We start from the raw sequence: 15,816 nt of genomic DNA, 5'->3' as shown, positions 1-15,816 counted from the left end.
AATCAGCACCTTTTTTGACGCAGTAACGACAATGGCAAAAAAAAAAAAAAAAAAACCTTTACAAAGGCGGTTCCTCTCCATATGAGAAAGAAGCACATTGTTTTTTGTTTTTGTTTTTTAAAAAAAAACCTACAACTACGATGAAAATGTATTTTATTTTTTGTAATTCATTTCAATCCGTTGACTCAATATTCAGTGGTATAGAATTTTAAAGTATCTTATAAATGAAAGTATAGCCTAAAGTGCATGATAATAATTGACCAACATTTTTAATATAACTGCCCAACTCTTATTTCATCATCATCAACATCACTAGGCTATACAAGCTACTCACCACAACATTTTAATAACCAGCACATCATCATCATCATCATCGTGCCGATTATCGTCAGCCTCATCATTATCATCACCGGCAGCATCATGAAATGGGAGGAGCGCAGACACCCCCGTGTGTCAGAGGGCCGCATAGCGCTGCAGATGAAGCATGGCAGGCGACAGCGAGACAAAGCCAGGTGACCAAGCCGAAAATGAGCACAATAATCGGCAGCCTTTCCTCATTGGTGTGGCTGGAGGGACAGCCAGCGGCAAGGTTGGCGTTTATTTCACACTTTTTATTTCTCGGTATTTATTAGGATTTTATATCAGGCTGACACAGCGGGGTTGATATAATTTAGGATATTGATGACGCGCAACATTTTTTTTTGCGGGGTAAAAAATCCTGGGCAATTTATTGTGTTTCTGTTAGATCAATTAAACTGATTGTGTAGACTGATTAGTACTGACAGGGGTGTAGGCCGCATGTCAAACTAGGATAAGAAGTCTACATGTCTATTGTCTATTATGTGCCTTTTGCTGGGATGGTTAATAAAGCAGTGTGATAGATGAAAATTAAGGGCTCTCATATGTAGCCATTATTCCTTCACATTTCTCAACTTCAAGGGATATAAATTGTGGCAAGGGCCACAATAAAAAGTGCGATTTCACTTAATTAGCATCAGCTGTGTAGGTTCTTCTGCCTGTAAGCTCATGGAAATTAGAGACTAAAAAAAACATTAAAAGACCCTGAAAGTCACATTAACCCCAAATCTTTGCATAACTAAGCACAATCCGATTATTATTATTTCATGGTGTCATGTTGTCTGCGGGCCATATCCAGTTTAAGATGTGGTAGTCTGAGGAAGGTTTATTTTTACTATCCTCATCTGTATTGTTTCTGGTGGATGTGCTGATCTCATCCTGAAAAGTCTTAATTTTCTTCTTTTGTAATACTGATGCATCCTCTGTTTCATTTTGTGCATCGCAGGCCCCCTCATTTGGCATTACAATGATTCTTCAGTGCCATGAGAGACTAAAAATCTGCATTATAATTCCCCATCCTGTATCCAACCTTGTGCAGTATTTCAAAGACTGTGAAGTGTTGGCAATAATTGTTATTCTGTTGCATCAGAAAAGATGCATTAGTCTTCATAATGTGTGACGAATTTGGTCATTTGAATGATACCAGAGATGTAGTAAAGCAACAGAGTTGCAGTCCAGCAGTCCTCCACGCTGCAGTGTGTGACGTTTCGGACACGCAGTGTTAACTTGAAAGGCAGTTGAATTATCCAGCAACACTCTGCCTATTCCTTGGCTTGACAAATACAAACAAGCCAAAATTGTGATAATACAGTAACTTGATTATCAACAAAAGATAAGTTGTGGCTCAGCAGACAGTTGTTTGTGGCTTTGACTTCCTGATATGATACCACCTGTTCTCCCATGCACGTTACTTTAGTGGGGAGTCGACTGCAGTCTTTTGTTTTCTGTATGAATCTATCTTTGAGTGCGTCTCTGTCTACTGAGTTCAGACAAAATTAACACTGAGAAAAGAGGTCGGCACTCCAGTTAGGATCTGACTGATATAAGTGACTTGGAGTCTTCTTTTTAGACACCATCCTAATGTAGCCATGATATCACGAATCCACATTTGCAGCTTTAGATTGGTTTCTAATATAATATCTCCACAAACACACAAGTAAAGTAAACAAGTGTTAATGAAGGCTTACACTTTGGTTTGGTTTGTACAGATAACCACTGCAAGTTCCAAAAACAGAAGGATGTGGAAAATCAGATAACAAGTGCCAGTATTTTGTCATACTACTTGTTTTTGTTGTGCTTTTGTGGTCAGTCGTCGGTATGCAGCAAGATCATGGAGCTGCTGGGGCAGAACGAGATTGACCACCACCAGCGGCAAGTGGCCATCCTCAGCCAGGATAGCTTCTACAGGGTCCTCACCCCAGAACAGAAGGCTAAAGCCCTCAAGGGCCAGTTCAACTTCGATCACCCAGGTATGTCAGCACTCTGTATTATTTATCTTGCCAACAACACACCTCATTGCATTCATGTATCCTCTGGTGGCAGGATAATCAAAGATGGAAGTCTGTTGGCCTGAAATAGTTGTGTGTCGCCTACAATGATTCCAGCAATTAATCTGCATGTGACTCAGGTTCTTGGTGTGAGGTTTGGTTTCATCCAGTGTCTAGAAATATTTCATCCTGCTGCTTTGTGCTCTTTCCCTACAGATGCATTTGACAACGATCTCATAATTGCGACTCTATGGGACATCAAGGAGGGCAAAACAGTTCACATCCCTGTTTATGACTTTGTTACCCATTCCAGGTGAATGAGTCTTTTAAGGAGTGTATTTACATGTTTCAACCCATGTCCTTTAATCGATGTCTCCAATGCATCATAATGCAGCACCAACGTTAACAATAAAAGCAGACATGATGTCCACTGTTAAATACTCTACCTTTTACACCAATTGATTTTCATAGCATAATGAATCAAGAATAGTCATCAGTAATGCAAAATATATGTAAATTGTATTAAATAGGATAAAACATGCAAAAGCTCTGGTATAATCCTGTTTTAACTCTTTTTTTCTCTTAGAATGAAACTTTTAAAGCCTTTCATTGTAGCTTTAAACTGAGATTATATAACTTTTTAAAGAGGAAATGACACATTCTTCCTTATGCAATGGAAAAGTTAAATTCACAAGCAATGAAACCCAACATTACTCATTTCAATATACTCTAGGGTTTTGCTGCTACAGCTTTAATTGGTCTTACCAGAAGCTTATGGTAGCCAATGTTATGTAATGTTAGCAAACATCAGGTTAAATATTCTTGAATAATTGACATTACTGAGTCAGCTCGCCGAGTTTATTACTCTACTACTTGCACTGGCCCGCAGTATGATAAAAATGCCCTCTAAAGTGCCCCCACAGTATGATAAAATTCCCTCTTAGGTGCCCCCACAGTGTGATAAAATGCCCACTAAGGTGCCCCCACAGTATGATAAAATGCCCACTAAGGTGCCCCCACAGTGTGATAAAATGCCCACTAAGGTGCCCCCACAGTGAGATTAAAATGCCCACTAAGGTGCCCCCACAGTATGATAAAATGCCCTCTAAGGTGCCCCCACAGTGCGATAAAATGCCCTCTAAGGTGCCCCCACAGTGCGATAAAATGCCCACTAAGGTGCCCCCACAGTATGATAAAATGCCCTCTAAGGTGCCCCCACAGTGTGATAAAGTGCCCACTAAGGTGCCCCCACAGTGAGATTAAAATGCCCTCTAAGGTGCCCCCACAGTGTGATAAAGTGCCTTCTAAAGTGCCAGTGCGAAGGAGAAAACATACCAAAGTTCTGTAATGACTGTCTTAATTATGTGTAAATCAGGATGAAATGCCTTATAGAGGGCCCCGATATGTTACAATCTGGAATGTAGTGCCCTCACTCGTGCCCTTTCAGTGGAAGAAAATGTGATAGTGCCCTGTAAAGAACCCCCAAGAGCGAGAAAACATGATGTGCCTTTTTAAATGAAGAGGATGTAATGCAGTGCCCTATGAGCTACCGTCATAATAGGGTGAGTTGGAGGTTCTGTAAGGATGCCCTTCTAGTGAATCAAAAAAAGCAATTCAGGGTTCCCCTAATTCTAACATACTGAAGTGCAAAATTTGGTGCCCTTTTAATGAGAAAAAAGTGCCCTACAGGGTGCACTGTATGGGGCGTAAAAACCCTGTGAGGTGCCCTTCCAATGGAGAACATGAGATACTTTTGGTAGAAATGAATGTATCTTTTGTGTAGGCTGATTATTAGGAAAATAAAGCACCCTTAAAAACATGTTGTAGTTGTTTTAGATGACATTATTCCATTCAGTTGATTTTGGTACATTGCTACTCTCTAATTTGCTCAGTCACACCTCTTCAGATTGTTTAGGTCAGTGCAGTCCTGATCCTGACATAGGTCACATAGCAAGGCTTTTCTGCAATTAAAACAAGTGTCTGCATTGAATATTATTAAGGATACATTACTGATGTATGTAGACTGTATTTTCTAAGTTGGTTTTATATGTAGGTCTGTCCAAAGCTCTATAAAATGCTAAACAATATGCTAGATGGATAGTAGCTAGCTAGCTAGATACATACTCAGCCATCTCTATACTAAATTTTTGGTACAAATTGGAAATCAATCCTGTGTCTTTAAGGAAATCATTAGAGTATTCTTTATTCAAAATGCGTTAACGACCCTTAAACCTCTGCCTAGGCATGTTGAAAAGTTTGAAAATGTATCCTGTAATGAAATCTGGAAGAGAACCTTTTGAGTAACCCTGCTAACTGAGAAACAAATGGAGAGGAGTGGAAACATCGCTTTCTCGGTAAGAGGGCTTGTGCAGTTCTAGTGCTGTATGTCAGTGCCTTACCATCCCAAGGAACTGGAAAGGCATGACAAATGACAGCTACCCCATCTTTCAAGGATCCTTGCCAATTCCATGACCTGGAGGAAGAGAGTATTGAACTTAAGGTTGAAAGTATTGAGTTACAGAACTTACTCTTGCTATGCCCTCCTACTACTACTACTACTACTAGTACCAGCAATATCCAAGCTATGCTTACGTGCCTTAAAGAAAATGCTGAGGACATAGCCTTCCCAAAGCTGACAAAACTCCTCGAAATAAATGCTGCATTGCCAGTGACAACTGCATCAGTCAAGTCAATCATTCTCTAAACTGAAAGTGATCAAGACCCAGTTTAGAAACAGATGTGGAGAGGAAGGATCTCAGATCTTCTGCTGTTGTCCATTGAGAGTGACATCCCAACTGACCATAACAAGGTCATTAACATTTACAAACTCATGGCCAAAAGAATTCTCCTTTTTATTTCACCAATCCTGCTTCTCACTTCACTGACAAGATGCTCAAAACAGCTAATTCTCAAAATGTTAATAGTTCCATGTTTTTCCTAAAGATGTGTTTGAGAAATAAACATTTAAAATGTTTTCCCTTTGTCTTATTACAGAGATGTTTAAAAAGTAAATCATTTTTAACACAGTTGTTTTCCCTATATTCAGTCACCCTATAAAATTTTAATCTCCATTGAAAATCTATATAGACTTTTTACCAAACATGAATTATTCTCTGCTGATGGGGCCCATTGAATGTATCAGGTGCCCTTTTATATTTTTTCGCCCCTCACTAACCAGCACCTACTACTTGTGGCTCTGTGTATGAAGATTGACCATTATTGTCACTTGTGACAGTGGCTGACGTTCACCATATGTTACACAGGTATGCTTTAAGTGTTTTTTATATTTAATGTCTTTGTGTGGCAGGAAGGAAGAGACAGTGACAGTCTACCCTGCTGATGTGGTGCTGTTTGAGGGCATTCTGATGTTCTACGCCCAAGACATCCGAGACCTTTTCCAAATGAAGCTATTTGTGGACACTGACGCAGACACACGGCTATCACGCAGAGGTGAGACATACAAGCACAACTGAATGAATCCTTTAAATTTCTAGAAAACTAATATGCATGTTGCCCAAAGTGTCTCAACTATTACTTCTGAAAGGTAACTTTTTCCTGGTCTCCTTGTCCCTCAGTGCTGCGTGATATGAGTGAACGTGGTCGAGACTTGGAAAGCATTCTAGCACAGTACATTACTTTTGTTAAGCCTGCGTTTGAGGAGTTCTGTCTGCCAGTGAGTGCATATTCTACATGTAAAACTACTTAACCCAGTTTGCATGGTTATGTCCCTGAAAATGGACTCATGGTCAAAACTTTTTTTTCCCTTTTTATTGACGCTATTTAGACGAAGAAATATGCAGATGTGATCATACCGAGAGGAGCTGATAACTTCGGTGAGTATATGTGTTTTTGTACTCTGGGAGATTCTCCCAGTGGACTACATTAGGGATCATAGTTATTCAATTGAAACCAAATGTTTGAGACCCTAGTCTCAACAGTGTTATCATGAAGGACACAGCTGTGTTTATTGTTGACCTCTAAGCTGGGAATTGTGCTCTTGAAACAAAGCAGCAGCAAAAGACTCTGCTGCTGGGAGGACAGAACAGCTTTGTCTGTTGATTTGAGCAAAGACCTTGAAAACATCCAAAACCAACTGCAAATGAAACCATACTGTAGATACTCTGAATGTGTTGAAGCTGGATACCTGCCCTGACCGAGCTCCGGTTTGTGCCTCTCATGTATTACTGTTACATTCGAGACAAAGAGCTAAGGAGCAGAATTTCCCCAAACTACTGTACACACCTGGCAACTAGAAGAACCCAGAAGATTGCTTTACAACACTTGCTGTTGTTTTGAGGGTATTTTCAGAATCCTAAAAGACTCTTCTAACCATCTGGATGATTTCTAATTTTTGACATGTTTCTCAAGTGCAACTGTAACTAGCTGAAAATTACATATGTTCTTGCCTTTTTGTAACACAAGTTCAATATGAATGTTATTTTGTTTGAAAATATAAAACATCAAAGAGACAAATGTAAGTGATTGAATATTTAAAAGTTTATCTGAAGCTAATATGAATCTTCAGCCGTCCTAATGAGTCAAATCAAGTAGATTATCGTTATCAACGTTATCGTCTTTTTTTGAACCAAAGTTCCTCTTTTTGTTACTATACTTCCAACTCAACAGGGAAACACTGTCCGAGGAAACACAAAGAGGGAATTTGATGCTAAAAAGACTGTAAATGTGGCAGATATCCACTTGATATGACTAACTCAGACTGCTGAAGCCTCATATAAGCTTTAGATCATCTTTTATGCATGCATTTTATGCATTTTTGCACAAAATGACTGGACACACTGGCACATGTAAAGGGGATCTTTTAATAGCCAGTATGAACAGGAGGAATGAGTACAGTGAAGAAAACCTCTTTCACTGTTCATGTGGGCACCTGACTGTTGTTTTTAAGACAGACTTGAAAAATTGTGAACCTGTCCTTTAAGAACAGTGGCAAGTTTTGTTAAAGGATGTTCTGGGTTCTTCCTAGTTGCCAGGTGTATACAGTATTTTTGGCAAAGTCTGATATTTAGCTCTTTGTCTGGAATATAATAGTAATACATGAGAGGTGTAAACTGGGGCTTGGTCAGGGCAGGTATACTACTTCAACATATTCAGAGCATCTACAGTATGGTTTCATTTGCACTTTGTTTTTGGATGATTTCAAGTTCTTTCCTCCAAGAACTTGAGGAAATGTATTTTTCAGAAAATCAGACACTAAGCTCTGTGACTCAAATGTAGAAGTACAAACTGGGGCTCCCCTGACCACACAATCTCTTTATTTTCCTATACAGTTGCCATAAATCTCATAGTTCAGCACATCCAGGATATTCTAAATGGTGGTTTGACCAAACGGCTGAACGGCTGGTTTAACAGTTATGGAATGACGAAGAAGCAGGCAAACATGGATTCCAGCAGTCGGCCCCACTGAGCACAGCACTCCCCCGAAGAGACGAAAGGGACGGTTCGCCTTTACGTGCCGATTGAGCACTTCATGTGGCTAACAGCCTTTGATATGATTCTGTTTGGACTGAGGAAATATGAGAAGAAGGGAAACCATTCCTTTGCGGAGCTGGTTTAAAGAAGATGTATTCAGTCTTTTGTTGTTTTTTTTTTCTTTTAGTTTGTGTGATGTATGAGATTGAAGGAGGAGAAATACAAAGGGACGAACTTATTTCATTTAAAACTGCTGCTTGCCTTTACCACAGCACTGAAATGGAGAAACTTAAGATGTAGTTTTGTGTTTGAAAAAGATTTCCGAACACATGACAGCCTTTAAAGGATTAAATGCAGTGTAGCAACATGCTGCTTAATGGCAGGGCCTCACTACTCTTAAAGCTTCACTGTGTGACCTGACTAACTCCCTTTATCAATGCAACTTGACATCTTTTTCAAGCTCCATATAAAGCATATTTTGACTCATGGAAATAAATTTTGAAATGATGTATGGATGGGTTGAAATTCCTGGCGTTGTACACTTTGTTTCATGTTGCTCAAAAGCAGCACTTGCTTTGTGTTGTGTAAATCTAACAAAGTGAATTAGTTATTAGTCAGATTAAACAACCGACTTCCACCTCAAATCATTTAATGTACATCATGTACATCATCACCAAAGAAAATGTTCTGTACTGTCTTCGGCCTAATTGTGTTTTATGATTTTTCTTGCAATGTAGTATTGACATTACTGTAACTAATGTGCAACTTGGTCACATAAATAACAATTAATTCTGTTGTTAAGGAATTACCACAAAGTTTTTTTTTTTTTTCTGGTTCCCTTAAACTTGAATCCTCAGATGCACATATATGCAAGTTTGATTCAAAAGCAGTAAACCTAGATGCTGAAAATTCAGTTGCTTCTAAATGCATTGAGCTGTAAAATGCCACTGAGTACATGAAAGCCAATGTAAATGTTTTCTGTAAATGTACTGTGTTAAGCAGTTTTCTTCTTGTATACATTTTCTTATAAAGTTCTCAGGTACTGTCTTTGAGTTGACACACGACATGTGTCCATAATCTCATGTCACTCCATCTTAGTTTAAGTCTGTTCTGTTTTTTTAAGGAAAGTGTTCTGTTCATCTTCATATTAAGAGAAAAGTGCCACATGCTGCTTTGTCCTATTCTAGTTCCCCAGAAGAGGATAAACATTTCACATGCTTTTTAAGGACAGGTTCACAATTTTTCAAGCATGTCTTAAAACAACAGTCAGGTGCCCATACGAACACTGAAAGAGGTTTTCCTCACTGTAATCATTCCTCCTGTTCATACTGGCTATTAAAGTGATGGGGGACAAAATCCACAGTGTGTCCGCACAGTCATTTTGTGCAAAGATGCATTCAAAAGTTTATCTGAAGCTTATATGAGGCTACAGTCTGAGTTAGTCATATCAAGTGGATATCTGCCACATTTACAGTCTAATTCCCTCTTTGTGTTTCCTCAGACAGTGTTTCCCTGTTGAGCTGCGGTGGAAGTATAGTAACAAAAAGAGGAACTTTGGCACTAAAAAGACTAACATTGAAAGATATCTACTAGAACTGAAGTTTCATATTAGCTTCAGATATTATGAAGAGATCCTCTAAAGGTCAGTATGAACAGGAGGAATGATTACAGCAAGAAACACCTGATTCAATGTTTATTTGGGCTCCTGACTGTTGTTTCAAGACAGACTAGAAAACTTGAGTCTGTCTCTTAAGTTAAATACTGTGAATAATGTAGTGCCAGCCGGAGCTGGAACTACCTTTGAAAACACTGAGGTCACATATTTTCTGGGAAACTGAGGGTTGATAGCAACCTGCAGGGAGTTTATATATTCTAAATTAAGAAACTTGCACATGGTCACAGTGTGGAAAGCATGCATATATATATATATATATAGATATATATATATATATAAATAAAATGAATGATGGCTGTCACTGTCGTGGCTTACTGGGACATTTGAGTAGAATGGCACCACTTAATGTTATCTGTAACAACTGTGCTCTTCAAAATGGCAATATTTACTCAATAAAGTATATATTTAAATTTGACCTTTTTTCAGCCAACTATAAAAGCAGTGTGGGGAAATAATAATTAGACCTTCATTACAGTATATGAAAAATAAAAAAATTCTAAATTGTTCTCAAGTGTGTGATCAAAACTGGTTGATATGTAATGTCATAAGTCAATGTTAGGACACTCCACTACAGTTTAAAAAAAGGCCACACAATTAAACGTTAACACTTTACTTGAATCATGAGACTTAGTCACAGAGGACAAACAATACAGTATAAAATGTACAATACATGAACTGCTTTCCTCCTAGTCCACTGAACACTCAGTACACATTTGGTTTTGAGTGGAATTACGTACATATTACATTTGACCAGTGATTGGTCAGTAGGCAAAGACATACTGAAAATATTACTCAGTATAAAAAGATATTTATTAAGAACTGTGTTTGCCCTCTGACCCATTTTATTCCCATCAAGTTAGAGCACCATAATTGTCCCGCTCAGTCAGGTATGTAAAGAAGGCACTTAGTTTACATCCCGGTATCTGCTCCCCATGATGAACACCTCCCTGGTGTCACTCCCTGACTGTGGAGTTCTGACCAAAGAGGCCACGATACAGTTCGCTGCGTGCCTCGTCGCTCACTGAGCTGTGGTCAACAGGAGCCATGAAATTGACCAGTTTACTGTGGATGTGGAATCTGACTTTGCGTCCCTTGCTGGCCTTGGTGTCGACCTTCTTCTTGATCTTGCTGCGTAGTTTCTGGATGGCCAGCCACTGCTTCCCCATGGCCACCTGGTCATTGGGGTCGGCTGCGCTCGTCTTGCGCTCGATTAGCTCTCTCAGCAGCTGGTGGTAGAAATCGTCGTCGTCAAATATGTCCTCATCCAGGTCTTTCAGATGTGCGTTTGCCTTCAGCTGCTGCTCGACCTCCTCGCCCTCTGTGGAGACGCTCTCGGAGGTGAGAGCGGAGGCCTCTTTTTTTCCCAGCACTCTGTATTCTGTGCGTTTGGTCTGAGTGCGCCGCACCAGCCTCTCATTGTCCATCAGCACCTGCTCCACCTGGGTTAATATGTTCCTATCAAATGCCCCGAAACCCTTGGTGCTCTTGCCCATGGTCAGTCTGGTTTTGTCGTGCCACTTCTGCAGCGTGGCGTTGCAGTACGGCTGGAAGGAAGCCGAGCGTTTGGCCATGAAGTCCGGGTATTCAGCCATCTCCAGTTTTCGCTTGGCCGGTCCTCGCTCCTGCACAGACTCCTCTTCGCTCTCATCGCTGTTTATCTCCTCGTCTTCACTCTGGGCTCCTTCGGGCTTCCCCAGGGCGATGGCCTTCGTGTCTGCGTTCTGGTAAAGCAGCTCATCGTGCAGCTCCAGCAGGGATCTCTGCAGAGCCTTTAAAGCCTTGTGGGTGTTCTTGAGTGCCCCCGTGATCTCAGCTCCACCCTGCCTCTTGAACTCAGGGAACGTCTGCGGCTGTGGAAGCTGGTTGGTGGTCATCAGAGCTTTCTGGATTCTGATTCGGCCCTCCAGCAGTTGGTCCCACAGAGCCAGCTGGTTCTTCACAGCCTTCCCCTTCTCGACCTCCTCGTCCACTTTCTCTTTAGAAAACGTGCGGACGGCTCCGTCATCCTCACCGTCTTCCATCTCATCATCATCGTCATCATCATCATCATCATCATCAGTGCCTTCATCTTCATCGCTGCCTTCATCCTCCTCACCACTGTCATCGTCATCTTCCTCACTCACTCCAAGGTCGTCCATGCCCTCTGTCAGTTTGTGAAAGTCCACTCCCTGAGGAAACGTGATGTCAACGCCCTTCATCTTAGATGCCAGTTTATCAGTGTCCTCTTCATCTTCAAAATCATCTTCTGCCTCTTCATCCCCTATAGAATCCTCCTCCTCATCTTCTTCTATGCTACCCTCCTCCTCCGCCTCATCATCATCATCATCATCATCTTCTTCTTCTTCTGCACCAGATTCCTCATCATCCATCAGCAGCTGTTTACGAGAGATTTTCTTCCCCATGTACCTTCTGTCTGTCTCTGTGAGCAGAGCTGTGTTGTGCTTTCGCAGGGCACTGAGGCCGACATCATCATCATCATCGTCGTCGTCCTCATGGGATCTCTCTGTGACTCTGGCTTTAGTCGCCTCGTCACCATCATCCTCTGGATCAGCGAATTTAGGCAAAGGATTCAACAACTCCTCAAGCTCCTGTGAAAACGAGCCTGCCATGATTAAACGTTTCTAACAACCACACATGTGGTGAGCTCTGATCCGATCCTCGGTGCGGAAGATGATGACGTTATTAAAATGCGACAATATTGTCGGTTTTTCCCTGCGCGACATCTTCCAGGCAGAATATTTTCTATGGCTGCTATGAATTCTGGTGTTTTTTGCAATAACTTGCTGAACTAAATCTTTGTCAGAGGAACAATTACATTACAAGACCATAAACACTTATAGGGATTATAGGCAAAAATAGATAAAACAAACAGAAAAAAGCAGTAAAAATAAATATAGATAGAAACTATAACTATTTTTAAAAAGTAAGTTAATGATAAATTAAGTACATGTAATTCAAAAAATGTAAATAATTTTACGACTGAAAATTTTAAATCAGTAGACTCAAGTCACAAAATTATAAACTTTTTTTTTTTCTTTGACAATCCACGATGTTTTTTTAAAGAATGTCTTGAAAGCTTTTTCAACACAAAGCAGGGTTGTATTTGGAAAAACACTAAATCAGGTTGTTATGTTTGCCCAAAATAAATGAATTTTATCAAATTGTTGATTTCAGTGTTGCTATAATGATCATATTTATTTTTGCTAAAAGAACATGTAGGGAAAATTTCGGATGAATCTAAATTCATCGCAAAGGTATTACAATGTAGTACAATGTAAGAACTACCTGAAAGACAAATATTTGGGCAACAAAATCTCATTGCCCCTTGTGAGCCTCTACGCATGCGTACACGTTTAGCGAGGCTACGCTCTTTAGCTGAGTTTTGTCCGCCGACTTCCCCGGCAAGACTCTCTGGAAATTGAAAATGTCAACAAGCGACTTCTATTTGAGATATTATGTCGGGCATAAGGGCAAGTTTGGGCACGAATTCCTGGAATTTGAATTCAGACCTGACGGTAAGTTTAATTTGTCGTTAATTTATGTTTTAGCTTTTCCTGTTTGAAAGCTAACATCGCCTGTGACTAGGCCGCAGCGGACCAAAGTGAGTTGATAACCGCCCAATTCTCTCGCTGGTTTACATTGTGTGAGAAATATAGTACGTTAAATGTAAGCTGAATATAGTCCGTAAAACTAATTTACTTTCAATGTGGTGCTTATTTACGTATAGTTAAATTGGATTATAAGCGCCATGTGGCCTGCAGGACTCCTAACTTCAGGGGTCTTTGGTTAAAGATGCATTGTTTTTAAGTTTCTGCTTCATACGGTTTATTTTCTTGCAGGTAAACTGAGGTATGCAAACAACAGCAATTACAAGAACGACGTCATGATCAGAAAAGAGGTAATATATGGTTACAACCACGAAACTTCCTGGAGGATCTGTGTTCCCAAACTTTTGTAGCATTGGCAGTCCATATTTCTGGCAAACGTTTATGTTTAAAGTCACTGTAATGCCGCATAAGCACATAATGTCTTTGATTTAATGTTTAGATATCAACAATGTGACTATATTTTAAACATAACTGTTGGCTCATTCATTATCGTCATCATGATGGTTAACTTAGCCAGTAGAGGGCTCTCTTCTTCACTTAAAGCAGGAGAAAACATTGAATGTATCTTAATGATATGATAACCAGTGTTACAGAGGGCACCTATTCTCAGTGATTTCTATATATCAGTAAATATGTTCGCTGCATAAGTTAAAGGGGACCCATTATGCTTTTCCTTGTTTTCAGACATAAATAATGTCACAGTGTCAGATGCTCATATTAAATGTGGTCAAAGTGTCAAATAATGAGGTAAACATGTATAGAAGTAATCCCTATTAGCAAAAAGCACAGGCTTCAGACTGCTCTGAACGCTCTGTTTCCAACTGTTTTTCTACTTTCAGCCCATGTTGACGTCGATTCATGACGCACGCACAGTGTGCAAGTTCACTGCTCTGCTCCATTAACATTACAATGTCTTGCCATTGTTTTGGGGGTAGTCACACCGAGCCATGACTCCATTACACAGCAGAGCAAAGTAAAATAAGTAGTTTACCTGTTGGAGGTGTGCTGGTCATCTGCAGCTTTTCATCAAACATCATCATTACTGTGACTGTTTCTGCACATTTCTCCATTATTCCTCCCTGCATTATTTTTAACTGATCTGCCGAACAAAGAGCTTCAAATATCTCCATATGTTTTGACCTTTTTTTTTTTTAGCGCCACTATCAAAGCTCTGCTAATTCAGTGAGAAACATGTTTCACTTCCTGTAAATTCTTCACAATAAAAGTCTCCTGTTGTTTAGTCATTGAAAAGCTCTTTTAAATTTGAAACAGTAAAGCAAGAAATGTTGGGTTTGCATCGGGGGTACATTTACTCAACTCTGATACATAAAGCTGGGCAATCAGAACAGAGTGGGCTCATTGGGAGGAGGGCCTTAAAGAAACAGGAGCTAATACTGCCTATTTGAGACAGAGGCTGGACTGATGGGCTGCATAAAGGACAATGTAAGATAAATAAGGAGTTTTTTGGACTGTGATCATTCAGAGTTATTCTACTGTAGTCCCAGAATAAATTATAGAGCTGAAAATAATAGGTCCTCATTAGTTTAGTTTATTCTAATCTGGTTGATCTGTGTGTCGTGACACTGAATACATCTAGAGGTCACTGAGTTTTTGTTTTCTGATCACCAACCCAGGCTTATGTACACAAGAGTGTGATGGAGGAGCTGAAGAGGATCATCGATGACAGCGAGATCACCAAGGAAGATGATGCGCTGTGGCCGCCTCCTGACAGAGTTGGAAGACAGGTTTGTTCACCGACTCCGTTCAGCATCACTGACCTGATTCATTTAGCCTGTTGACCCATTTAATCTTTCTGTCATTTCCTATCAGTCTGAGCTGTGAAGGTAACAGAGGGCTTTAATATTGGAGCAGAAATCCTACATGCACAAATCAGGCCATATCTTGTCGCCATTGCTTACATCATCAAGCCCGTAGTGAAAACTTTGAATTTCTTTTATTCTGACCTAAATTTTAAAGATGCAGATGTTGCCCTTTTTTCCTCATGACTGCACTGATACTATGGTCTTTTTAACAGGTGTAAAACCAGGAAAACACAGAACACTAAATCATTATCTTCATTTAAATAATTTCTTAAAACTACTATTTATTTATAGCCTATTAGACATTTTAACTTGTTCACAAGTCAGTTTTACTGTTTCTGTAATTTTGATTTTATTCCTGTATCTTTGTTTTTATTGTTTTGTGTTAAACACTTTGTAACATGCTCAAAAAAGGTATTACTCAAGTCTTAGGAACCACCTGTCTTTTTCTGTTGTTTCACAGGAGCTGGAGATTGTCATTGGGGACGAACACATTTCATTCACAACTTCCAAAATCGGCTCATTGATTGACGTCAACCAGTCAAAGTGAGTACTTGTCTTCAGCATTTGGGATAGTAGATATTTATCACTGACAAAAGGCCAAAATGACTATAACTTTTAAAACTGCACTGTGTTTCAGGGATCCTGAGGGTCTTCGTGTGTTCTACTACCTGGTGCAAGATCTGAAATGTCTCGTCTTCAGTCTCATTGGTCTACACTTCAAGATCAAGCCAATCTAACATGTGGATTTTGTCATTCTAAGTGCTTTAGCTGATGTTTCTGTTGTACTACCGCATTTGTACATTTGCTTTTGGTTGAACTGTTTTTATTTTAAATAAAGGGTGAAAAAAAAAATCACAATGCTTTGTCTAAGCTATTCATAAGAAGGGCATCACAAGTAACATTCAGTGACTAATGTAGTTCTAGTGTATAGTACG

The 15,816-nt window shown here is 39.8% G+C and overlaps 3 protein-coding genes across 4 annotated transcripts; 2 read left to right on the top strand and 1 right to left on the bottom strand.

The window, feature by feature from the left end:
• Nucleotides 1–410: 410 nt before the first annotated feature.
• Nucleotides 411–8,837, top strand: uck2a (uridine-cytidine kinase 2a). Of its 2 annotated transcripts, none has more exons than XM_042417908.1 (7): nucleotides 411–512; nucleotides 2,168–2,327; nucleotides 2,562–2,658; nucleotides 5,653–5,795; nucleotides 5,921–6,018; nucleotides 6,130–6,178; nucleotides 7,634–8,837. In XM_042417908.1, the coding sequence occupies exons 1-7, from the start codon at nucleotides 426–428 to the stop codon at nucleotides 7,768–7,770; spliced, it is 771 nt and encodes a 256-aa protein (XP_042273842.1). In that variant the 5' UTR covers nucleotides 411–425; the 3' UTR covers nucleotides 7,771–8,837. The 2 variants fall into 2 exon arrangements, with proteins under 2 accessions (XP_042273842.1, XP_042273841.1); XM_042417907.1 differs by having other exon boundaries at nucleotides 427–589.
• A 1,207-nt stretch (nucleotides 8,838–10,044) lies between these two features.
• On the bottom strand, nucleotides 10,045–12,145 carry aatf (apoptosis antagonizing transcription factor). Its single transcript, XM_042416823.1, has one exon. It carries the CDS (start codon nucleotides 12,057–12,059, stop codon nucleotides 10,404–10,406), a length of 1,656 nt encoding a protein of 551 aa, XP_042272757.1. The 5' UTR covers nucleotides 12,060–12,145; the 3' UTR covers nucleotides 10,045–10,403.
• A 630-nt stretch (nucleotides 12,146–12,775) lies between these two features.
• On the top strand, nucleotides 12,776–15,739 carry magoh (mago homolog, exon junction complex subunit). The gene is made up of 5 exons (XM_042417535.1): nucleotides 12,776–12,965; nucleotides 13,290–13,348; nucleotides 14,693–14,803; nucleotides 15,342–15,424; nucleotides 15,519–15,739. Exons 1-5 carry the CDS (start codon nucleotides 12,875–12,877, stop codon nucleotides 15,616–15,618), a joined length of 444 nt encoding a protein of 147 aa, XP_042273469.1. The 5' UTR covers nucleotides 12,776–12,874; the 3' UTR covers nucleotides 15,619–15,739.
• The last annotated feature ends 77 nt before the right edge of the window (nucleotides 15,740–15,816 follow it).

The sequence above is a fragment of the Thunnus maccoyii genome, chromosome 7 (assembly GCF_910596095.1).
Source record: "Thunnus maccoyii chromosome 7, fThuMac1.1, whole genome shotgun sequence".
Lineage (NCBI taxonomy): Eukaryota > Metazoa > Chordata > Actinopteri > Scombriformes > Scombridae > Thunnus > Thunnus maccoyii.
Note: the sequence above shows the minus strand (reverse complement) of the source record. Positions and strands in the feature narration are given on the sequence as shown.

Coding starts and splice junctions, on each gene's coding strand:
- magoh (XM_042417535.1), top strand. CDS start 12,875: ATGTCAACAAGCGACTTCTATTTGAGATATTATGTCGGGCATAAGGGC. Junction 13,349..14,692: donor ACGTCATGATCAGAAAAGAG/GTAATATATGGT, acceptor TCACCAACCCAG/GCTTATGTACACAAGAGTGT. Junction 14,804..15,341: donor CTGACAGAGTTGGAAGACAG/GTTTGTTCACCG, acceptor GTTGTTTCACAG/GAGCTGGAGATTGTCATTGG.
- uck2a (XM_042417907.1), top strand. CDS start 485: ATGGCAGGCGACAGCGAGACAAAGCCAGGTGACCAAGCCGAAAATGAG. Junction 590..2,167: donor GAGGGACAGCCAGCGGCAAG/GTTGGCGTTTAT, acceptor TTTTGTGGTCAG/TCGTCGGTATGCAGCAAGAT. Junction 6,019..6,129: donor TTGAGGAGTTCTGTCTGCCA/GTGAGTGCATAT, acceptor GACGCTATTTAG/ACGAAGAAATATGCAGATGT.
- aatf (XM_042416823.1), bottom strand. CDS start 12,059: ATGGCAGGCTCGTTTTCACAGGAGCTTGAGGAGTTGTTGAATCCTTTG.